Genomic DNA, 24,770 nt, shown 5'->3' on the forward strand with positions numbered 1-24,770 from the left:
CATTTATAAAGATGATGATTGGCAGAGGGAGTGATGAAGCAACCCCGCCTTTTCTCGCAGTAGGGGAGGTCACAGCTAGGGGGCAGAAGAGAGACGACTCATCCCCACCGAAAGACCTAATTACATTTTCGACACTTCATGTGTTGATTATCTCAACCTTTTCAAAACATTCTCTGTTTGATTAAAGCTTGATTAGTTTATTCAGCCTGATTCCTCTTATCAACCTCACATCTGGGCCAGTTCAAAGACAAGATATGCAGACAGCAGCACTTACATACTAACAATAGGTCTTGTCTCAGCAAATGCACTGTGCTTTTACCATTTGGACATTGAAGCATTCTGGTCAACATTAAATGTGTTTCTTCTTGCCCTCAATGTTGATGGGCAGGTCTCCACTCCAGGGACTGACGGTAGAGCTTATAGAGTTAAATGTTGCTCTCATTGAGGCGCTTGCTTCAGGCAAAGAAAGGTCAACATCAATAATGAATGAGAGGGAAAATGTCACAAGCAAGCAAGGCCTTAAAAAAAAAAAAAAAAAACATTTTAAGGGTGGTCTTTTCCACAAAACATTTTCGATAATGCTGAAAACATATGGCAGCATCATTTGAAAAATAAATCATCATCCAGCCGGACAAGTTTTCTCTCAAATTGTTTATGGTTTAAAGTGACCGCTCTTGACCTATCAACTCCATCAATGATCAATGAGGAGCAGAGAGTCCATTGAACGGGCTCCATCTGAGTTCAGAGGAGAAGCCCTAATTAGAGAGCCGAATGGTTGCCCTTATGAAAATATATTTAATGAACTGATGTCAGTGGGGGATCATCCGCTGATTTATAATCCAGCTAGTGCGTCGTCTACAGAGTCGGACAAACTTGACCATTAAGGTACACTCGTTAGAGAGATGACTTTATTATAGCTTACACATACATGAATGCAAAAAATAACATGACTGGAATCACAAACCTCGACAAGCACAAAACACTGACATTTAAGAAAGAGGGTGAGCAATATCAAAGAGAAACTAACATTTTTCTCTGTGCGTATTTAAATGACATACTAGGTATATTGCACGTGAATCAACGTTGATACTGGTTGAATGGATATTTTTTAGCTGGATACAAGAAAGTGCCAAAAAACTAAGCCTACTTAAAAGAGGACCTGGCTTGAATAATTGTGGGCTTAACTGTCTACAATCCATACAGTTTACATTTTTCACAATAGATTAGTTGTCTCCAAAAGATCAAGACAGAATTCTACGGAACGCCAGTGAACTTGCAGTACAGTCCAATTCATGAAGAGAATGACGACGTCGCAGAGATCATTGCTGCTTAATTCCTCTCCTGGTGGTCCTGATGCTCCCACGGCACCGGGTCATTTTCATCCAAATGTGAGCCGGACTCCCTCTCGTGCCAGAACTGCTCCACGTCGGGCAAGACGAGCCCGTCTTTGTCGACGTCGCCTCCTCCGGCCGCGACGTGCTCCAGTTGGGCATCCCTGCTGGTTCCCGGCTTGACGCCGGACGACGCAAGGCTCCTCTCGGCCCTCCGCTGGCCGGACGTCTCCGGTCTGGGACAGGGCGACTGGAGCGAAGTGGGTTTGTGCGGTCCGGGTTTGGGCTTGGAAGGAGGCTGCTTGCGCAGGGTGAGGCGTCTCCACAGCCCGCGGTAGCCCTCTCGGAACTCTTCGGAGAGGGACAGCACGATGAGGGGGTTGACGAGCGACAGAGACAAGGTGAGCAACTGAGCCGACAGGGCGATGAGCAGAGGAGGGGATGAGACGACGACGCTCTGCGATCCGCCGTCTGCCGAGTGGCGCTCCCAAACCCACGCCACCCACTGTGGCAGCCAGAGGATGGCGGTGGCCACGGTGAGATTGAAGAGCATCAAGGTGAGCTTCCTGGATCTGATCTGCGTGCGCAGATTCGGAGTCTTACTGGAGCGGCGCTGGCACTGGCCGTAAGCCTTCCAGAAGTACATGAGGGAAAAGCTGAGGGGGCCGCAATAAACCCCCAGCGGGTAGGCCTTTGCGTACACAGCCATGAAGCTCCGTGCTTCAGGGGGGACCTGCATCACGCACGTGAGCCCGTGGAGCCCCCGATGCAGCCTGGCAAAGAGCCAGTGAGGGACGGGGACGGCGCAAGCCGGCAGCCAGATGAAGAACAGCGCCACCAGGATGGAACCCAGCCGGATGCTCACCTGCTTGGTCGGGTTGGACACGTAGCGGTAGCAGGCTTTGGCCATGACGGCCACCGAGAAGCTCTTGGCCGCCATGCACGAGTGAAGGAACCAGTCGGACGTCTTGCACACGAGCCAGCCCAGCGTCCAGCTGGCTTTGGAGTAGGAGGCGGCCCGGAAGGGCACGCTGAAGAGCAGCACCAGGCCGTCGGCGAACATCAGGTTGAGGACGAGGGAGTTGATGAGGGACAGTTTGCCCTTGTGGGCGTTGGACAACAAGATGGCCACGGCGGTTACGTTACAAGCCAAGCCCAGGATGCAAATGATGCCCAGGACCGCCGGCACCAGAACCCGCAGCTCGCCGGGGTCCAAATGTTGGAAGGAGCCGCCGTCGTTGAAGGACCACTTGCTTAGGGAGCTGTTCATCACCGTCGAATTGTTCACAGACAGTTCGTTCATCTCAACAAATTGAAAATAATGGCAAAAATGGCAAAACTAAAACAAAGGAAACAATTTCACCTCTAATTTGTTGTTTATATATATTTTTTTTAAATAAAACCGATTCAATGTCGTATCGATGGTCAGTCTGTGATCTCAGGGAAGCGACTGTCTGCCTGTGGATTTATTCCACGACACGACTGCCGCTCGGGCGGCCACTTATAAAGAAGCTGTTTGATTGACAGCTGGGGTGCCCAGCTGACAAAAGGCGGTCGACGTGGATCTCACTGGGCTAATTAAGGAGCCCACACAGAGATACGGATCATTTCGCAAGACTTACCACATGGTGGTGAGGGTTATTTTTGCACTAAATCAATCCTATTTCAGTGTTTGTGTATTTCAAGACAAAACAAATAATTGACAATATAATCACAGTTATGTTGTTGAGTAAAAATAGCAATGAGTAACTAGACAATGTGCAATTGGTGGAGAAATTGCGTGTGAATGCTGAAAGCACATCAAAAAAGTGATCAGAATAAAATGCAAGACAAGTATAAAAATAATGGTTAGAAACAGCCTAAGTTTGACTTTTGACAAATAAATGACGACATAAACGTTATTTTTTGTTGAGTAAAAATAGCAATGAGTAGCGCAATTTCTGGAGAGATTGTGTGTGAATGCTGAAAGATGAATACTAACATTTACTCACATCAAAAAAGTGATGAGAATAAAATGCTATAATAAAAACTAGAATAAGTGGAATTTCTGGAGAAATTGAGTGTTCAACATCACTTTTTACACTTCATTTCATACTTGTTCACGTTTCTATTTTATATTATCATTTTATTTGCATTTTTAATTCATCCATCTCAAGGTTCACCGGGGTGCTGGAGCCTTTCCCAGCTGTGTTTGGGCAGTAGGTGGGGTACAACCCCGAACTGGTTTCCAGCCAATCGCTGGGCACAGACGAATATTCATTCATTCACACTCACAAACATAACAACACAGCGTTTTGTCCACAAGGGGGCACCCTCACTCCAAATAGATTCACAAGTTTGGTTTGAACTTGCACATCTTTATTACTTTTTTTTTTTTTTTAAATCAAAGAAAAGTCCAGTAAGCATAAAGACTGCATGGTCATTCTTATTATTACATTCTGAGCTATAAAAGTTTCACAAATCAACGTTGTACTGTTTAAAGGAAGCATATGTACAGTATGAATTCCCTGATTTGACAGAGTTTGCTTAGACCTTTTTTATTTAGGACGCTGGTTGTTAACACAAAATTTTCCGACAGGTGTTAAAAGCCAACCTGCAACGTGAGACCACATTCCACCAAACGAGCATGGACAATCAATCGGAGAGAAAAACATGACTTGAGAAAGCAACTATCACCTCACACAGTACTTCACGGGGTCTGTAGAAGTTCAATGACCAAAATCATTTCATTCGCTTTCGTCCAGTGCATGCAACAGCATACAACTGTCATTTGTCTCTTACACAAAGACACTCGAGCACACGCTGCCCGAAGCCTGGCAACTTTCAAAACTCAGGCTGCTAAAAGTAGCCTAATTTTGGGGAGACAAAAAAAAAAAAAAAAAGGGGTGTAAAATGTGTCCTATAATTCTCAATTCTTTTGGTATTTTGATGAAAGCAGACAATTTATTTTTGGGGGGGATGGGGAAGCATATTATGTTTGTTTTGCTTTGTACATTTTTCCAAATTTTTTCATTTCAAGCAGAGATATGAGGTGCACGCTTTCCAACATTTTTGTAAACTGACCTCACATTACTTGTTCGTGTACTTACATTGTACACATCATAGTGTGAAAGCATCATTCTTGTTGCCTCAAGTATTGCTTCACCCTAAAACCATTTTTAAGCGACAGATGGGAAAAAAACTAAACAAAACCCGGAAGTTGAGACATTTACACTCCTGACTCACCCCAAACCCCCCACCCCATCCTCACACTTTGAACCCCCACATACCAAAAGAAGGCACCACAGCAGCTAAACACACTCGTCGATCGGTATTAAATAAAACCATTCAAAAGAGCCTCATTCACATCACAGACTAAAGTAGAAAGACTGACCGCGTGTCACAGGCAGGAAACAGTTTCTCCTCCTGCCCTTTGAATTTGCAGCAGCAGGTTGTGCCATCAAATGACGCCTCACTTGCACCGCAGCAGATTGGTAGAGAGGGGGCGCTCTTGCTACATGACAACAAGTCCCCATTTGTTCATTGCGTTCGCCCCCATTTTGTCTCCAGGGTCTTGCTACATCTTGCTGCGCAGGATTCCCTTCTGTCCGTGTGCGCATGGCTAAATAAATTCAATGATCGGAAACCCTTGTCATGTCCCCAAAGATTCCAAAATTGTACGTCCACTTCCAGGAAAATGATGCACATTCTCAGTGCAAATCAGGATAGCAGCAACAAGCCCCAAGTTGGCGCTGGATGTACATCAGGATTCCACACTGCTTTCTCTGTTTGGGTAAACACACCCCGATGCCCCGCGCGCGTCTGCACGCTTTAGTTGACCTTATCTTGGAAGATGTAAAGGTTATTAGTGGCCGCTACGGCAATGATGTTCTCGTGCGGGTGCCACGTCGTGTGAAGGATTTTCTTGCTGAAGTCTAAGCTGTCCACGCTGATCTCATCCTTTCTGCGTTTGCCACCCACGCACACCTGTAAAACAGCAACAACAATCAGGAGGAGGAGGTTTAGAACCTTTATGAACACCAAGCAGACAAAACATTGTGCATATGTCTTCTTTTAAAGCAGGGGTGTCCCAACTTTTTCATTTGAGGGCCACATACAGAAAATCAGAAGGACGCAAGGGCCACATAATGTTATGAAGAGAAATTGTGTTTAGTCCTAAAAATTGTACAAATAATTTATTTGTCCCTTTGCATATTTATAAAAATGGTACAGTATATAAACCAATTTATTTGTAATATGGCAATAGGGTTATAGTTTGGGAATTTTTCATTTTAGTTTTTATTTTGTTTTGAGTTTTTTATTTTGTATTTAGTTAGTTTTAGTTTTTATTTAGTTTTCAGGGTGTTTTTTTTTATTAGTTTTAGTTCTTTAATAAATGCTTAGTTTTAGTTTAGTTAGTTTCAGTATTAGTTTTTTGTTTTTTTTTGTTTTTTAATGTGTATTACTTGTGCGCAATATTTAAAAAAACACCATGGCCGTAACGTCATTATTCTGGCTGATATCAAAATAAATCCACTGAAAATCACATTTAAAAATCATCCCCAAAGAAATTAATTAGCAAAGACTAAAACGAAGGACATTTTTGGCTATAATTATAGTTAGTTTTATTTTTAGTTAGTTTTGCAAACATAAAATGTAGTTTCAGTTAATTTTCTTTTTTTAAAAAAGCTTCTTCGTTTTTATTTTATTTTGTTAACGAAATTGTAGTTTTGAATTTTTGTTTTTTTCGTTAGTTTTAGTTAACTAAAATAAACTTTAATAGCATCTGTGTTTTTTATGTTTTTTTTTTTTTTAACTGAGTCAAATGCCATTTTTAGCATATGTCGCGGGCCACTAAAAAATGGATGGCGGGCCGCAAATGGCCCCCGGGCCGTAGTTTGGACACCCCTGTTTTAAAGGATATGAGCATGTATGCGGTGTTGCCTGCACCTTGCGAGGCTTGAGAATGGCTCGAGGCTTGCTGTTTTCTCTGGATGCTTCCAGCGTGACATCCCGTTTGGTGTTCCGGTCAAACATTCGGAAGAAGTTGTTATAGGAGCCGGTCATGATGACGCTGAGTAGGGAGGAGAGCGCGTTAGTAAGAATTACAGTCTGATGGGAGGTGAATGTATGTATGGATGGACTCTCACCTGTCTGATCCGTTCCAGACACACTCAAACTTGTCAAAGATGCAGTCGTTCTCATAGAGGGAGCAAAGTTTGCCCCGCAAGTAGTCGTGAACCTAGAAAATAAGCACAAATCGTAATGTTATGAATGTCAAATATTAAAAGGACACGTTCGAGTCAGAATGCGTCATAGCATATCGTCATCAGAGAGGATTGTTTGGATGGGATCCCCCTTCTACATGGGGATTGCACATGCTAACGTACGCGCTACATTTAAGCAGACGCACGCAAAAAAGTTATGTGTGCGCGTTTGTGTTTATATGGCTGATTAATAACTCCTCGCTGTTGGCCTCTCACACCCTCCTAGCAATGAACGAAAGAAAGGGAACAATGACCGAAACTTGGACCTGAATGACAAATTAGCGTAGCGCTAGCTAGGACAATGCTCGTACAACACAACAGGGATGGATTTAAAATGGGACCAAAGAGAAAACAACATCCTGGTTTTTGCCGTTGGCCATAGTACGGCACGGGAAAAAAATGGGAAGTCAACCCCCCCCCCCAAAAAAAAAATAAAAAATTCTTGACAATATGTTCTACGTAGCCCCACTAGTCTAAATACTGTATTTTGGTTAATATTGCCTTAGTGGAATATGAGTTAAGCAGCAAAATCTAGCGGTTATCATCATTATCACTCGCTGTCGAGTTAAAATGACATCACAGTTGCTCAGGTCGTAACAACCAATCACAGCTCAGCTTCAGAAAACAGGTGAGCTATGATTGGTCGTTGCCTAAACCCTGAGCAACTGTGATGTCATCTTCAGTCGACCGAGATAGATAAAAACTGATGTTTTTTTTGCTACATAACCTCATGTTCCATAAATGTAATATTAATCAGAATGTCATCTTTAGACTCGTGAGGTCTCATATATTATTGTCACGAAATGTTTTGAATAAATGTGTTTTGAAGACTTTTAAATTCAGTTTCCAAAGAGTCCTTTTAAAAGTTAGTACGTGTCCAACCACAATTCAATTTATATGAAAGTGTGAATGACCTGTAACTAAAAGTTGTGACTGAAAAGCGAGTTTTATATTTTGCCTCACAAGTGTTTTTTTGTTCATGTCAACTTGTTGAATTATGTCCACACTTTTCCCAAGAGGACAACCAAGCACCCATAAACCGCACGTCCACAAGCTCAACTCAGGGTAATCCCACAGGCAGCAGCAGGTGGAGAGGGAATTGAACCGAGAAATCCCTTGAGCCCTGCAGACGCCTTATCAATCATGATCTGCCTTCCCCCCTTGATCGGGCAGTGTGGTTGTGACCCGTGTGACCCGCAACAGTGTGACGTTTTTGCCCTTCAGGTTGAATCCGTCGCATGGCTATCCGTCTTCTCGCAGGACGGACGCTCAATAAGCACTCCCGGCTTGACCGCTAATTATGGCGCAATCGCAACGTGACAGTGAAACAGGATTATGGTGAGCGATCCGTTGAAAATCGATACGTGGCGATTGCATTTCAGTTTGCCGTGCTTGTGCGCGCGCGTACCTGGTACGTCTCCAGCGGCTTGTTCTCCATCTGCAGGTCCCACACCTTGACGGTGAGGTAGTCCCTCGTCATCAAGAAGCGGCCGCTGTGGCTGAACTTCACGTCGGAGATGGATGAGATGATTTCGGAGAAGAAGGAACGCGTGGCGGGATCTTCCGGCTCCTCGAAGTCTTCGCAAGACAAAAAAAAAAACAACAAAAAAAAGCACAAATATTTTCAACAAAGAGCAGAATTGACGTTGAATCACGCTGAGATTTCACTGCGGAGGCGTCAGCCACTGACAATAAGAGCACAACAATGTCGGGATATTCTGAAGCAGCTGCATCCCCTCGGAGGATTATTGGTGTGTTTGTTTAGAGAGACGGCTACGGGTCAGCATGATGGGTAAATATTGGTTATGATTCATATTGATTCTGGCAGCTGCTCATCTGCACGCAGGGGATGAGAGCCAGACATTCCACCGTGAGCTGTCAAGTTATTGTTGTTCTCTGCTCTTCCTGCTCCTCTTTTGCACTCCCACGATTCCTCACCTCTCTCCTCTCTTACACCCCCCCCCCCCCCCCATTATTATACCTCCCATCTCCTTTTATACTGTGAAGAACCAGCGGGGAGTCTAATGAGGGATGCGGGGTGAGAGATGGAAAAATGAGAGGGGTGGGGGTCTAAGAAAGGGATAAAAATAAGAAAAAACAAATCAATGTCTAAGTGTTGGGCTAGCCGAGCCCCCGTGTGTGTCAGTGATGCATGTTTATATGCGTGTGCGTGTGCGTCCTTGGCTTCATTTCTGCCCCGCGCCCCCCCCCTCTAGGGGCACATAATAGGCTTCCAGGGGAGTTGGCAGGGAGGGGGCTGGTCGCTCTCTTTCTTTCTGTCCTGGGGCTCACTATCTTTGGCATTCTCCCCTTCCCTCTGTTCATGCTTCTCTTTTTCCGTCCATTCATCTCATCGCTAACACGGATTCATTTCGTCTCAGTGATTTACAGTTTTTTTTTTAAACGTTATTGCATAGAAATACAGCATTGACGAGGCTACGTATGCGTTTTTATCATAGGGTCAATATTACCAGTAGCTAGCTTGAAGCTAACACCCACCTGCAGCGCATGTGCCTCCCAATTCCGACATTTCCTGCTGAACAAAAAATGCTCCGTACATCTCAACAAGCTGTGTTAGTTAACACTCGCTCCAGTGAACACCAATGGAGGAAATGATGGACATTATTGGACAACAAGGTGTGCCCACGCAGGCCTAATGTGATTGCTTTCTAGCTATCGATTCTCCCGCTTAAAATGTCAATGTATTCATTATTCATTCAACTTAAGTGCTTGCATGTGATGTTAAGCCTCGGAGGCTTGGCCGTTCATTGTTTAAGACACACACTGGGATTTATTGATGGGTTATCAGTGGTGGCATATTGAACAGAGGAACGGCTGCACGTCACAGTCGCACAAAAGCCGATCTGGAAAAATGAAATGTCAGCTAGTGAGTTTATGCCACCATATGCTGATTAGTTAGCATTTCACTACAACTTGTGACAATGTAACACCATCCACACAATGATGTCTTGTGAATATTTATTGTACTTGGAATTTGTGTTATTGTCTTACTTGTTTCATGCAGCACTTCCTGTCTTAGCCAAAAGTGCTCTACTGAGTTTATTCACAACGTGTGATCTGGTTATTCTGTTTTTTTTTTTTCCTTCTTCGATTTTTCCCGTTGGATATTTTTATTATTGGGCTAGTGTCTTAAGTCTTGAGTTTTTCTCTCTGATCAAAGAAGCCTAAATTGTTTGAGCACTGAGGCTGCATTGGGTTGTTTGTTGTGTTGTTTTTGCCTACATTTGGAGTCATTTGCCTCCGCCATTTCCTTCATCTCTCAAACCCTGACACTAGAGAAAATAAAATTTCTTTGACCAAGGTCACATTTTAAGGAACTCCTCCTAGAGATTTTATCTCAAAACTGTGGGTGTTTCATCTTCCGATGTTCAATGTGGCAAGTACAAGAAAAGCTTTATTATTTTGTGGAACACTGTTGCTGTGGCGACGCGCTGTTTGCTATGTAAAATGACGCCGATTTTGTGAAAACATATTCAGCAACACAATACGCTTGAAGCACCCCCTGGAAATTTTTTTTTATGAAGCCATGGTTGAACCAAACCTACAAAAAGTCTCTTTGAGCTATATGCTAAACCTAACAGAAAGTCCACCATTTTGATTTTTTTTTACAGCGATATAAACACCTCCCAAGGATAATAGTTATTAAAAAAAAAAAGAAAAGAAAAAGAAAAAAAAAGCATCGTTTAGTCCCATTTACGTGATGTGGTGTTGCAGTATGACATTGCAAAGCATTTGACCCGTAATGCTCTCTGCTGGTGCTTACTTTTTTTCTTTTTTTTTTCTCTCTCTGCTGGTACTTACATTTGCAATGCTTGTCGCAGAGTGCGGCTTGCCTCATGTCACAAAGTCTTATTGAGCCCTTGCTGCTGCTGTATGCAAACGTGTGACACTGTTGGGGATGAAACTCTGCTGAGGTGATCACTTCGGTCAGCTCCTCCATATTGGCTGGCTTGATATCCACAATGTCTGAAAGACGGCATCTAAGGAAGAACGGCAGCGGATAATCGGGAGTTTGTGTGTCATTTGCGACTCTAAATTTAGTACGCAAAGAGGATACTGAAGCTGCGGTCGGTGATCTCCAGATTCCACAGGTTCACTCGGAGGTCATCGGTGGAGATGAAAGTCTGGAGGTCAGAGTTGACGGAGATGGAGTTGATGTGGTAGGTGTGGGCGTTGCTGAACACTCGCCTGGCTGTGGCTTCAACCATCAGATCCATCGGTTGCAGCACCGGCACCTGCAAAGATGGGGGCCAAAAAAACGGACTGTGAATGGCATCACTGATAAGAAGCTAGTTTGGCTGGAGGTCTGTTTATCTGTTTTTGTTATTACTGCGAGCGACATAGGTGCAAGTGTGACCGCATAGTGTGCCTATGGGCACTTGTGATCGCAGGCATTCATGTGACATTTACTCCACACGTCTTAATGAAGCGCTCGGGGCTGTTTGATGAGCTGCCTCGATCAGACTGTGAATATCTCTGCTGCTCACACACAAGCCAAAAATTGTTTTCTGTGTGTGCGTGGTAGCAAGAGAGGACACTGCAAATTTCAGCTATCTAACCTAGACTTAAACACTTATATCAAGCCATAAAGTCTTATTGATCTTATGAGAATTATTTACTATAAAAGAGCAGAATTTCTAAGATTATTATTAATCTTGTTTTAAGATTGTCTTTTATTTCTTACTTAGTTTGTAAATCCTAAAATTAGTTCATTTTCACGCATAATAAGCTAAATGTGCTCTAAGAGTCTCTGTTCACTAAAAAAAAAAAAATCAGATATCTAACCTAGACTCAAATGCTTATATCAGGCCATAGTCTTCTTTGTCTTGTTTTGAGAATTATATACTTTGCAAGAGCAGAATTTCCAAGATTATTAATCTTGTTTTAAGATTATTTGTCTCATTTCTCACTTAGTTTGTAAATCTTAAAATTGGTTAATTTGTATGCACAATAAGCTAAAACAACCCTACAACATACTGTTGCATTTTATTGTAAGCAATTTCCTGGTCATACTTACTAAGCCCACTGTCCCTCTTTCCACTGACCAGGCGAACAGCTCTGTGGTCTAGTGGTAGTGTGTCTAACCTCAGACAAGAAGGTTTTGGGTTCAATCCCAGTTTGAGTCAAACCAAACGCAATTAAAAACGTTTAAGATTTTAGGCTTATATTAAGATTTAATTGCTTGTTTTGTTACTTAGAATAAGTGCATACAGCCTATTTTAAGATTTAATTTCCTTGATTTGTTGCTTAGAATAAGTGTTTTAAGATCATTTTAAGATTAATATAGAGCTACACATAAATCTAAGTACCGGTAAGTAAAATTATCTTACTGCACTGGCAGATAATTTCACTTGTTTCTAGTAAATTTACACTAAGAATAAGTGTATTTTTTCTCATATTAAGCAGACGTGTTTTTGCAGTGGAAGTAAAGGGTGAAATGTAAGAAGAGAGAGAGAGAGAGAGAGAGAGAGAGAGAGAGAGAGATACCCTCAGGGTGTCAACAAGTCCTGCTGAGGAACGATAACTGAACTGTCCGGAATTAGCAATAATGCTCATGCAAACGCACACATAAGGAAGAGTTGCTGCTTCAAAGATACCCCAGTCCCTGTCTGAACGCAGCCCCCCCCCCCGGTGGCCAGATAAAACCCAGACAAAGAAGGAGGGTAGGGGAGCGAGCGGGGAGAACAAATTGACGGCTTCTTCCCTCTTTTTCTCTGATTCGACGCTGGCACTGACAGTAAGGCGCGCCAGCTCAGCGGGTTTCTGTATCTCCACGGGCATCACTTCATTTCCATTCCACGTCTTTCACTGGTTGTCCAGAGAGACTTGCAGCACATTAACCCACAGACCCCCAACACTGACACTTACACTGCTCAGCTGGCCTATACCCCTTTCGCGATAATCCTCCTACTTATAGGAGACTCATAAAATATTTTGCAGTTCTCGCAACCAGCAAATCAACTGGAAGTCTATTTGTATCCTTTTTTTAGGCTCTCTATACTCATATTTGCCAAAAATATGGAATGAAATTTCAGCAACATTCTAGCCCCATCCCCTCTGCGCATGCAAACAGGATTTCCACAGTCCCAGCCTGTCCTCGATGTTGCTATGATCCCCTGGCTAGCCAGACAAAGAGGTACAGACACGCTGAACACACCACTAATCTACTATGACACACACGCAGTCTCGCAGACACACACTGTCCTACGCGAGTTCCCTCTCATGATGAAGACGGCAGGGGGGATGATAACGAGAGCGTGGTGAGAAGAGGAGCCCTCTATGGTCTTCCTCAATGCACATGTTGTCACACATTTCTTATTTGCGGCAGTCTTGTCTTTGTTACCAAAATGGTTGAACTGAAGTTTATGGATCATGATTCAAATCAAAGTGTGAGAAGGCAAACAAAAACAACACGGAGAACACCGAAGTCGGACCCAACGAGCTCTGTGGTGCATTTTATGGAAAAGGTAGAAAACCAACGGCGGCCAACAACGCATTGGGCAAATTGTGTTGCAGCGCAACAAAATAACTCTGTTGCATTATATATTTCTATTTGCTTTGTTGGACAATATAATGAATATTTAATTTTGTTTTGTTTTTATTTTCCATCAACCTACATGGTAAACTTTGTAGAGTAAATTTTCTTGGCCGCTTACTCCTCACAACGGTCGCGGGGGGTGCTGGAGCCTATCCCAGCTGGCTTCGGGCAGTAGGTGGGGCCACCCTGAACTGGTCACCAGCCAATCGCAGGACCCATGTATAAATGAGGCCAATTCAAATGCATCGAAACAAGAATAATAAACCCCAAACAATCTTCAAAAAAACAACGATAAACATTGAGTAACATGTTTAACTTATTTTGAGGAGCTGATTAATGACGTCATTGACCAACCAGGCAAATTACAGCCAGTCATGATTTTGCATCAAATTGAAAATGTCGGCCGATCACGATTCAGCCGTTCATATTAGTGTCAAGACTTGTAATAATAAATAAACATGTAAACTATGTTTTGCCATTCACGGTTGAGGTCTCCATGGGGGTCGCCATTGTCAAATTGAAGCTGGTCGGTGAAGTCCCCACACCCCCATCACCACCCCAAACCCCCTCCCATCCAAGTTTGCAACTTGGACCACCCAGTTTTAATGGTCGTTGCAGTGCACTTGTTCTGGTCGGAGGTTGGAAACGTCAGACTTCCAATATTCCACAAATGCAGCACAAGTTTTTCACAAGTTTCCTTCAATCCTTATCAGTTCATTGTTTGTGTTTGCCGTTTTGGTCCCTGTCCAAGTCGAGGTGAGTTATGTATGTTGCATCTATTTCCTAGTCTTTGCTTTGGTACTTTGAACCTTGTTATTTTGGACTATTGTTAAATTAGTAATTTTCTCAATTACACGCTCCTTGTTTTGTTTTTTTGTTTTTTGGAAATCCCCCCCTTAAGTTATCTGTTTTGTTGACATTTTGGCTAAGCATTCCTTAGTGCACTCATGATCTCTTTTTGATCAACACTGTTTGTAAAACTGTTGAAAATCAGACGAGCTTTGGGCTCTTCTTGTGCGCGCTTACTCGTAGTGACGTGATGGTGGCCGGGTCTCGGATCCGTCCGTCGTCATCCTTGAGGTTGTAGCCCTCTGGCCGTTTGTCTCGCTCGCTGATCTTCCACAGCTTCACCGTCTTGTCTGAGAAATTGAAAAAAAAAAAAAAAAAATCACTTCAAATCACGAGGTCTCATATACAGTCAATCTTGGATCCAAGATGGACGTGCGGGGGGTTGGGGCAATCCAATCTGTCATGTAGCTAGGTGCAGGATGATGAATTTTGGCGCAGGTTGTGATGTCACTGATACCAATCTACAAGTTGATGACATTCGCGCCTGGAAAAAAGCCATCTGGGCGCATTCCAATTCTGCATTGCAAACATCAGTTACATCTCATCTTCTCGCTCCAGTGAGGAAGATGGTGGCAGCAGTCAGGTTGTTGCAGTTTTTTTTTGTTTTTTTTTATTTCAATATCCGCCGTGTATATTGTGTCAGCGAGGGGCATCGCCGCAGGACTCCCCGCCATCTGCCGCACCCTCCGCTAGCGCTTGCGTAGCGGCCATGCGTGACGGCCACAATCTGCGAGACGTCTCCTCCGCTGATGTTGAAGCGCAAGTGGAGAGATGATATGATTTGATGTGTGCGTGTGTGTCTATACGCACCGCGCTGGCCATGCATGAAACTCTCATTTTAAAACCTTCTGTTGGTGGCACGCGCTCGACCAAGTGGAACACAAACACGCTCACGCGAGCAGGCAAGAAGATCATTTCTGTGACATTAGTGTCACAGACACTTTTTTTTTTTTTTTTCGTGGAATGTCACAATCAATGACTGACCGTTAGTTGAGAGCAGGAAGTAGGCGGCGTTCTGCTGTGGAAGCCATTTGATCTTGTTGATCTTCTCCTCGATCTCCAAACTCTTCAAGTAGTCAAATTCCGGCTCGTGGCTCTGGAATGTGCTGTAAACATTGTACTCCCCTCGACGCTGGTGCTGGCTTTTACTCTGCAAAGTTAGCAATTCACACTCAATAATTACAGATGGAACTTTTTAGTTGACTTCAGGTGAGCATGTCGATCACGCTGATCAAGATGCAAACAGGAACGTAAGGTACATGCAACAACGCTACATTGCAGTTAACATTTAGTACAGGACAAGTGCACAATCTTTTAAATGAGATCAACACAAGTGATTTAAAAAAATAGGAACGTTAATAATTAGCTAATATTTGACCGCTCTCATGTAGCTAGGCTTGCATGAGGGCTGAAACCTTTTGGTTCATGTCCTGAAACATTTTTAGAATTCTTAAGAGTTCTTTGAGTTTACTCATGTGACGTTCACAAGCTGAGTGGTGATTGGTTGTTGCCGGCATGAGCCCGAAGAAACTGTGATGTCATTTTTTGTTGACAGCAAGTGGCAAAATGGCCGCCCCCTGAGATGGATAAAAACTGGTGGATTTTGCTGCTTAATTAATATTCCACAAACACAATATTAATCAGAATGCCATGTTTAGACAAGCGGGGGCGTGATCAATATATGTTGGGTTTGTCTTCCCCTTGAACAAATTGAATACTGAATTAGTCCTTTAGTTGTTTAATTGGAAATGTGACCATTCTGATATGGAACATTGTAGATGCAAAATAAACACTGGACTGTGCTGATTATTTAACATTCACAAGTATTTATTTATTTATTCTACTATTATCATCCTGAATTTCAGGCTACATTCTGATGTAATGTGTCGTAAAACACTGCCAAAATGTATCACTGACGACTGGTGTTGCATTGTGGGTATTTCCTACCTCCTGCTCCCTCTGGAAGACAACCACTCTGCCTCCTTTGTCCCCGGTGGCCAACAGCTCCCCCGATGAGTTAAACTCCACTGTTGAGATAATGTCAGCTGCAGCGCACAGAGAGGGGAGAGAGAAATGTCAGTGCGGATGTGTACAGGGCGTATCAGCCTGTAAAAAAAATAAAAAAATAAAAAAATAAAAAAATAAAAATGCGCGTATTCGGGAGTGGAGCAATTTCGAAGAACACGGGCATTAACTCGCAGAGGACGTACGCCCTCGGGCACACAAACACTAATTCAGTGACTGGCTCAAATCCTAAACATTATTTCTGGAATGAGAGCCAAATTAGTGTCATATAATTATACTCTTGTGTTCTAAAAAGGATGTTGCTGCCACACTAATAGGTCTATTTTTTTTATTTTAATTGCAGCTTCATTAAAGAGGTGTCTAACACAAATTTTAATGAGATCTAATACAAGTTCTACTTATGTTACAAAAGGGACAAGATGGGAGAAGAATCACATCAAAACTCGGTCAATTTTTTGCTCCTTCTAACGACAATTCTTAATTCATATCTGCAATTGTACCACAGGCAAATAACAAACATCACCTTAAGGTGCAGTAATGTTTCTTCTACCACAAGAAAATATTGGCGGTTGCTATAATAGTTACACAGCCCAGAGCTACTACTGTATTTGTGTCACACATCGCACAGGCGAGGTTTCCTCTCTCTTTAAAAACCGACAATTATTTTTAGTCAGAAGCGAGGGCGTTAGTTGTTTGGTATCTCCCCGCACCCTCTGTGGACCTTCTTGTGAACAGAAGAGGGGGGATGTTGCTATGGAGACCATTTCCATCGCAAGTAGCAGTCGCAGGGGTTGTGCGCACACGCGCGCGTGCCAATCGCGCTCAGACTTTGTTGCTGATGCGAGCTGAAATTCAAGCAAGAGTGCAGAAATGGAGGGAGAATACGCTTGCATATTTGCACAGGCGTTGGATTTGTATTGTCCTCATGCTGGAGGCGAAAGTCAGAGACTCGGAATAATATCCTCTCATTCTGTGTGTAATATATCTTCACATGTGGTAATGTGCACGGCCTTGTTGAATTGCATGCTTTATTGTTAAAGCCTATTCGGAGTGGACATGAGGTGGTGGCCGGGCCCAATCACATTTCAATCAGGAAACTAATAACATTTTGCCAAAAGGCCAACCAGTCACTGATGTACAGCACGCGTGGCACAAAATGCAGCCCCCTCTTTGTGCATCTGGAGGTCTCCACCTCACTCACGCACACGCCCCAATCAGGCCAAACGCATTGGCGCATGAATCGGCTTAGCAGATAACATTTAGCATTCAAGGTTTTCTTTTCAACCCCTTTAAACTCACTCCTCGGTCTTCCCCCCGCTCCTCCTCATCATTAACCCATTAAGTCGCTGAGGAGAAACAGTAATTGATGGAAGCCATTTAGCAAGTTTACACACCAATACGTCCTTCCGTCATTTCACAGAGCGAGCAGATAGCAAAAAGTCAGTGAAGCCGAAACTCAAAGGATGAAATGAGATTTTTTCCACCCGCCGCATGCAAATGTATTCAAAGCAGACAAGACTCATTCTGGCTCTGGCACTGATGGAATTTCTATTTGATTGGCTGAAGCCCAAAATGATTTATGCTGTGTCAAATCTTAAATGAAAGATGATTTTTATTTGCTGAATGGCCATATTCTGTCCCCTCACAACCCGAATCTTAAGAGGATGTATTTTGTGGGGGTGTGCAGCCAAAATCTACACTGAACTCTTTCTTTTATAGGAACATGCAATTCGTGTTATTTTCGGTGGTGGATACAGAGACCACACGAATCCAACATTTTTACAACTACAAACTTTAAAATTGAATGAATTGATGGAGTTTAACCGCCTTCAAATAATGTATAAAACCCATCATGAAATTTTACCAATTAACATGCAAATGAAAGAAAAAAGGGGAAGTGAGTACAAATTAAGAGGCACAGATGTTTGTTTTTTTTTCCAAATCTAAATACAGAACAAAACAAAAAGAACGATTTATTTCAACTCAAGGTGTCAGTTTGTTGAACAATCTGGATTATAGTAAAACCAAATCATCCCAGTCTATTTGTATATTTTTTTAATGTATAAAAGCACAACTACTAGAAAAATATATTTAGCACAAGGTGAATTATTTTGTTGTTACTTTGAAAGCGTCTTGACTGTTTGCTGTCATTTATTTTGTGTTGATTAGGAGCAGACATCACAAGTTTTACTTCTTTTCTATCCCCTTTATTATTATTTTTCTTTTAAAGAATGAAATAAAATTTTTGAATCGAATTGAAAATTGAATGATCCCCAGCCAACCACGCAAGTCCCAAACGTTGGGCTTAACTTCCTACACCTTGTTCATTTTTTCCCATTTTTATTTATTTTCCTATTTTTCAATCATAAAAAAAATCAATTCCATGTCAATGTATTCCAATCTGTAATCATCTGTATGTCCATGGGAGATTAACAGCATGCTGGTGCTTCTGAAGCTCACATGTAATTACGTATACACTGTACACACACACACGTAAACACGTGTGGTTCAGAGCACACCATAATGAGATAAAGGCCATCAATTGTGTCCAGCCAGGTCTGACATGGACAGGTCAGTGCTTCTTGCTTGACGTCAGGCACATCCATCACCAAGTAATCGCACAACGTGCTTGGCCTGCCGCTGTGACGTGATGAGCTGCTATAAATCTCTTGCTTGTTTCCATTCACCAGTCTAAAACCTGCCTACCATTCAACATGGAACGGAGACTCCGACTAACCCGATGGAAATATAGATATGTATTATTGATTCTGAAATGCAATCGGGAGCCAGGAAAACAAGCGGGGTGCTGGGATATTGAATGTATTTATAGACGCCGGTGTATGCAGCATCCGTCAAGCAAACTGAGAGGGACGCCACACTAAGAGAATTGTTAGTGATAGAGAGGAGGGAGGGGGGAAGACTGATCTGGTATGGGCGGAGGTGTTGCTGCACTAAGTAGGTCAATAAATGATCGCACAGATCCTCTCGTTGGTACAGACGAAAATAGGCGCACCCTGGCTCACCTCGAGACAGCGCCTCCCTCCGAAAGCCACTCAAGGGTGGAACACGAACCGGGGTCAGGTTTGAGCCCGTCTCACCGCAGGAGGTGCTGTTGATGTGGGAGACGCACGGAAAGTGATTCTTGTAATTATAGAGAGCAACATGGAGTTGCGTGAATGCTTTGTTTTAGACGAGGAAAAGGATTAAAGCACTTGTGTTGAGCTGCCTACGTCAAAGGATCAGACTCATGGGGATCGTTCACGTCACGCTCTCTTTCCTTTCACTATGACGACCAACAGTATGCGTGTCATCTTCTTTTCCTAACTAACAAGAGGCACAGGAGGGCACCTCCAAATTTGAAAGACCCAAAAGGTTACGCAATTCAGAAATTGGCCAAAATTTTGGGGAAAAGCAGTTTGTCAGTTAGTTAAAGCAGGAAGGCTCTGATTCCACAAAACTGGCTTCCATGTTAATTCAAACCAGAAATGGTTCTCTGAGTTTTGTTGCCAAATATGAAAACAGGACACTGTTCGGTAACCTGAAAATCTGGTGCGTGTCGTGGACCAAATCGGTAAGAACCATTTGGCAATTGAGCTACGCAGGAGTAGATTTGTGGTAAGAGGTCGCTCGTCCAGTTTTCAGAATGGCCATTCCATTCCAGACCGAAATTGACTCGTATCAGGATCCAGTCCATCAACCCCAGTACCACCTACCCCACCCCACACCACCCCTTGTCAACCAATATTCACGGGCCAAATTTAGGTCCAATCTCTGGTCAAGTATGAAGTTTCTTGGTGTTTTTTTTTTTTTTTTTTTTTTTAAATAAACATTCTGTTCAAAATTCCTGCTTTTTATGACCAATTAACACAATAGCAGAAAAATACATTATGTTCTGTGAGTTGAGAAATACGACAAGTAGATGTTATTAGCACAGGTGGGCAGTTTGTCAGTGGTGACGGATGTGGTGCCTGTCGATCCGTCGCCGATGGACACCCGTTTCTCCGAGTACGGACAAGAAACTTTTTTTTTTCTTTTAATGGCAGGCTAATAAACTGTGGACGTTGGTTAAATACACAGAATAAATATGACAACAAAATCCTGTGTTAAATTATTAATAGTCTTGCCCGCCTCATGGTGTTTGTCCTGGCGCCGCAGTGAAGAAATAGTTATGAGTAATTGTCAAATGTTTGGGTCAATGTCAGTTTGTTTTCTGTATTTATCTGCAATGAAGTTTTTCTGCAACTGTCTGGCCACAAGTCTGATCAGCGCAGTGTGCGGGTGGCGACTCCCCACCGCAGTATGTCAGGCCTAAAATGGTTGTGACAAAGCGACGACATAAAACAACGGGCCGACGGTCACATTAAGGTTTGCTATAAATAAATAAATAAATAAATAAATAAATAAATAAATAAATAAAAGGGTGCTCAGGGCTGACAAATGTCGAATGACGAACCAGAAAAATGTAAAATGCCCGCCTCTGGTTATTAGTCATGAATTTAAAAATATATACATACAAGTAAGTAACACTCATTTGCTTTCAAACCAGCTCTCGTAGTGTAAAAGAGACACCTGATGTAGAGACTGAAAACACGTGTTAACATTTAACATCCAGGTAACATTAGCAGCTAGCTGCACCTGCGCTACACTTGTAATAAAAAGCTGGACTGTTTTGTTGATGTTAGCATGGCCCTTCTCATCAGTCATTAAAATTAAAAGTCGGGATGGGCACAGTAGTCTATTAATTGAGCGTTTGGTCTGGTGTGGACTAACAATGACATCAAAACAGACATTCAGAATATTCAGCACAACAAGCTTCTATGAAGTATCCATTTGTCCATGTTCTATTCCGTTTAATCTATTTAGGGTTGTGGGGACGTGGACCATTTTCTACTGACATTAGAGGAAGGCATACCCAATACTGGTTGAAAGTCTAAACTGTTGGCAACAGAAGTGAGTACACCCCTAAGTGAAAATGTCCAAATTGTGTTTCAATAATTTGTATGGCCACCATTATGTTTCTAAAACTGCCTTAAAGCCATGGAATTCCCATGTGCCTAAGAACATCCAAGATTAGAAGTCGAACAGTCTCCTGGTTTGGCCTTTAAGGTTCCACTGTATCACACATGCAACATATTAAGCGCTAATTCATCGCTTTTCTGTCCACAATAAACAGTTGATCACAGCCTCCATTCACAGCCACATTACAATAGAGATCAATTCAAACTTTGAACAAACCCTGCTGCTAACCGACTGGTGTGGCAGCCGTACGATTAAGCGCTTTATTACGCTTTATGAGCTCCACACAAAGCCAAAGAGCATAAAGCAGCTCTTTTCATGAGGGGAGCATGACTCTTTGTAAAGATCTGATGTGAACAAGCTAATTAACCTGGTTTCTCCTCCATCGGCCCCATGAGAGCGAGACGCCGTCTTTTGTCCTTTTGTGTGTGCGTGTGTATGTGTGTGTGTGTGTGGTGTATGTTGGGCATCTCCACGCTCCAGAGAGGGTCGGGTGAAATAGGTGTCACTGCCTCATTTCTCAAACTTCATTAGCACACGGCAAACGACTGCAGACACAACACAGGACAGACGTCAGAATGAAGTCGGCGATAATTTTAGGCACACATCAAACACTAAAAGGCTTTTCCAAACCTTTTTTTTTTAATGATTTTGCATGGAAATTAGAGGGGGGGGGGGGGGGGGTGATACGGTGAATTTTAATCCACCAACAAAACAAAAGCCGCCTCTCGCTTTCATCCTGTTTTCAAGGGCGAAGAAATCAAAGGCGAGATGCCTGCGAGAGTCCGCACATCATGTTTCCACATTGACATAATCACCAGAATATAAATAGCGGACACGGTGATCTGCTAATCAAAATGTACTAATGCATCCAATAGTGGAGTTCAGAGGTCAAACCTTGCTCAGCTTTCTGAAATAATCACAAATAGCTGACCAGGAAACCGCAGAATAGCTGAGAAAAAAATATATATACACATGAGCCTCGGGTACACTTGCATAAATTCTCATTAAATTTTCATGGGGGTGCAGACTTAATAAGAAGCTAATCAGGGCAAGAAAGCAGCTGCTGGTAAGGAGTGCGACTTTCTCCCCCCCCAAGTTCTCAGCTTGCCATGAAGCCCCCATTCCCAATCACCCCCTTACTCGACTGGCACTACGTGGCGAGGCGAGGTGTTATGAACGTTTGGTGGTGAATAATGGATGGGACCCGGGGGTATGGTGGACTAAAGTCTTTTCATGCCGGCGTCCTAAAGTGTAGCCCCGGGCCGTTTGCTTTGGCACAGGCAAGCTGAGCTTGCTTCTGCGTTCACAAGCGGGAGCAATAAAGATTGGGAGCTCTCTGATACGCGGTCCGCCTCAATATTCCAGTCAGACGACGGCTTCGCATCACACACCGCCTTGTAGTCGTATGAATAAGCTGTGAAAAGGAGAGAAAGTAGGGCAGGGGGAGAGATGGTGGAAATGTATACGCGTCCTACCATGACATCGTCAGGTCATTGTTCCGTAAAGGAGCAAAAATCAATACCAAGGAAGACATTGGGTTAAAGTCCTGCTTTACAGCATAGAAGCTATTTAGATCTCTTTTATTTATTTTTTTTTTTTTTTATTTTTTTAACCCTTTGGTCGAGACTCGAGAGTATGAAATTGATCACTGGTCTGTGTTGTGGGAGCACAACATTAAGTCAGTGTGCACATTGACATGCACATCTACTGAAATTCAAACAGAATTGGCCTCTCCCTCCCACTGCTCGTTGAATCAGTGAGTGCTGGTGTCTGTGGATCTCACTCTGCTTTATCTCCTTCCTGTCTTTAGTTTTTCCTCTGCTCTCTTGAGATCTCTTTCCTTTGTTGGAATTTAGAGGCTTCTGGGGTTGGCGTAAGACTCTGATTTTGTAACCATGTGGAAGGCAGGAAGTGTTTGGTTGGTGCTGGATTTTACTTTGATTTGTCCTTCTTTTCTTTTTATCTTTTCTGACCTTTTCTCTGGTCTCCTGACCGTTTGACCCTCACGACTCTGGCGAGACTCTGAAGTATCTGGTTAAGGTGAAGGGTAATGGGATTTTTATTAGGTTTTAGGTGAATTAATGAGTATGAATTTACACGTATTTGCACGCACACATATGCACACATACATGTTAAAAAAAAAAAAAAAAAGAGAGAGAGAGAGAGCAATGATGATAAGACGTTGAATCGGGAAGACGACCGAATGAACATGGAAAAAAAAAAAGTCAGTGTGCACATTAACATCCAGACATGCAGTCATGAATCCCATCCAGGCGCCATTAGCGATGGATGTGTCATCTGCAGGTGGCTGCTGCTGCTGAATTTGGCAAACGAGACCATAATGTCATCTTCCTCCATTGAAATAATGGCGACGTTCTGACGGCTGGCGCCTAAAGTGACTGCGAACGTGCAGTTACTGACATGTCGTCTCATCAGTGTAACTGCCCACACACTCAGCCAGGCATGGGATTGGTGCAAGGCAAAGGTCAGTGCCATTGACATCATTAAAATGTGACATCATTACAGGCTCCTGCTTCTCTGGGCAAGCACTAGCTGCTGGGGACGGGAGGGGTGGGGGGGGGGGGGGGGGGGGGGCATCCCCCACAAGCTCGCTTACCACTCATCAGAGACCTGTCCATCTCCATGTGTATGCGTGTGGTCCGATGGAACATGTGTGTGAATCATGAGGATGGGATGTCGACCCAGACACCTGCTCTGGTCGTCTTTGGCCGTAGTCTGACTTCATATCACTTAGGGAAAGCAAGCAAAGGGCAAATAGACGCATACACACCCACTGGTGATATATGAGCTGTGACGATCGTAAATTGAAAGCAATAAAATGTAACAAAAGTAGGCTTGGCGTGCTTGAAAAGCACAGATGGGCCACAGGCTGGCCAGTCGTTTACAACCTGTGTCCTTCTCATCCACTTTCTCGGGACAACAAGGAAAAGACTGCGGCTCGTTTGAAGGCGTCAGATGCAAACACCGAGTGGAAGAAGCTCCAGTTTTTCCATCTCAGCGCAAACAAAGATATCCATCACATCAACCCCCCACTTCACACACTTATGCTCTGTGTGCATGTGGGAGCTCAGTTAGCTGGTACTCAACTACATTCACATGAACGTGATGCTGCATTTCAACCATTGCCACTGCTGTAGCCTCAGCGTGGCCTCTGATACAACCAGCAACAAAACCCATTGATCAAAAATGCACCAAACTCACAATGATCCTAAATTTACTTATGCTGTATTTAAAGGGACAGTGTAGAATTTTTTGATTTATCAATTTTCATTCATTTTAAAAAAAACATGATTAATTTTAATAATATTTTCTATTTAGGGGTGTCGGGCGATTACATTTTTTAATCATAATTAATCACATTAATTCAACAGTTAAAACAATTAATAGCAAATTGTATATATATGTACAATAAAAATGTTTTCATACTCTTGTAAACATAACAGTGGAAAAATTGTTAAATAGAAATATGGCAGCATCTTTTAGTCACTGATACAGTAATTTCATAAGTTATAAAAATTAGTTAAAAATTTAAAAAAGTTGTATTGTACTGTAAAAAACAAGTGTGATTGATTTGTATTAAGGTCATTTTTCTGCCACTAGATGGCATAATTGCATTTGTAAGACATTGATGACAGATCAGTGCATTTTTCGTTTCCTATTAAAAGGGATACTTGACTCATTGAACCAATTTTAGCAGTTAAAAGTTAGTATTTTGCCCAG

At 42.9% G+C, this 24,770-nt stretch overlaps 2 protein-coding genes across 3 annotated transcripts in view; both read right to left on the bottom strand.

The window, feature by feature from the left end:
* Positions 1-1,039: 1,039 nt before the first annotated feature.
* Positions 1,040-2,793, bottom strand: gpr151 (G protein-coupled receptor 151). Its single transcript, XM_077532384.1, has one exon. The coding sequence runs from the start codon at positions 2,632-2,634 to the stop codon at positions 1,330-1,332; it is 1,305 nt and encodes a 434-aa protein (XP_077388510.1). The 5' UTR covers positions 2,635-2,793; the 3' UTR covers positions 1,040-1,329.
* A 1,779-nt stretch (positions 2,794-4,572) lies between these two features.
* Positions 4,573-24,770, bottom strand: part of ppp2r2ba (protein phosphatase 2, regulatory subunit B, beta a) — a 41,245-nt gene continuing 21,047 nt past the window's right edge. Inside the window, exons 2-10 of one of the 2 annotated variants that reach the window (XM_077532243.1) lie at positions 15,933-16,030; positions 14,970-15,135; positions 14,163-14,275; positions 10,656-10,833; positions 10,400-10,564; positions 7,986-8,155; positions 6,461-6,552; positions 6,261-6,384; positions 4,573-5,297 (exon numbers count right to left, since the gene is read on the bottom strand). In XM_077532243.1, coding sequence (XP_077388369.1) covers positions 5,142-5,297; positions 6,261-6,384; positions 6,461-6,552; positions 7,986-8,155; positions 10,400-10,564; positions 10,656-10,833; positions 14,163-14,275; positions 14,970-15,135; positions 15,933-16,030 — 1,262 coding nt within the window. In that variant the 3' untranslated portion in view covers positions 4,573-5,141. The remainder of the gene's footprint in view (positions 5,298-6,260; positions 6,385-6,460; positions 6,553-7,985; positions 8,156-10,399; positions 10,565-10,655; positions 10,834-14,162; positions 14,276-14,969; positions 15,136-15,932; positions 16,031-24,770) is intronic. The other variant, XM_077532244.1, reaches the window with a different exon arrangement.

Source organism: Festucalex cinctus, chromosome 9 (assembly GCF_051991245.1).
Source record: "Festucalex cinctus isolate MCC-2025b chromosome 9, RoL_Fcin_1.0, whole genome shotgun sequence".
Lineage (NCBI taxonomy): Eukaryota > Metazoa > Chordata > Actinopteri > Syngnathiformes > Syngnathidae > Festucalex > Festucalex cinctus.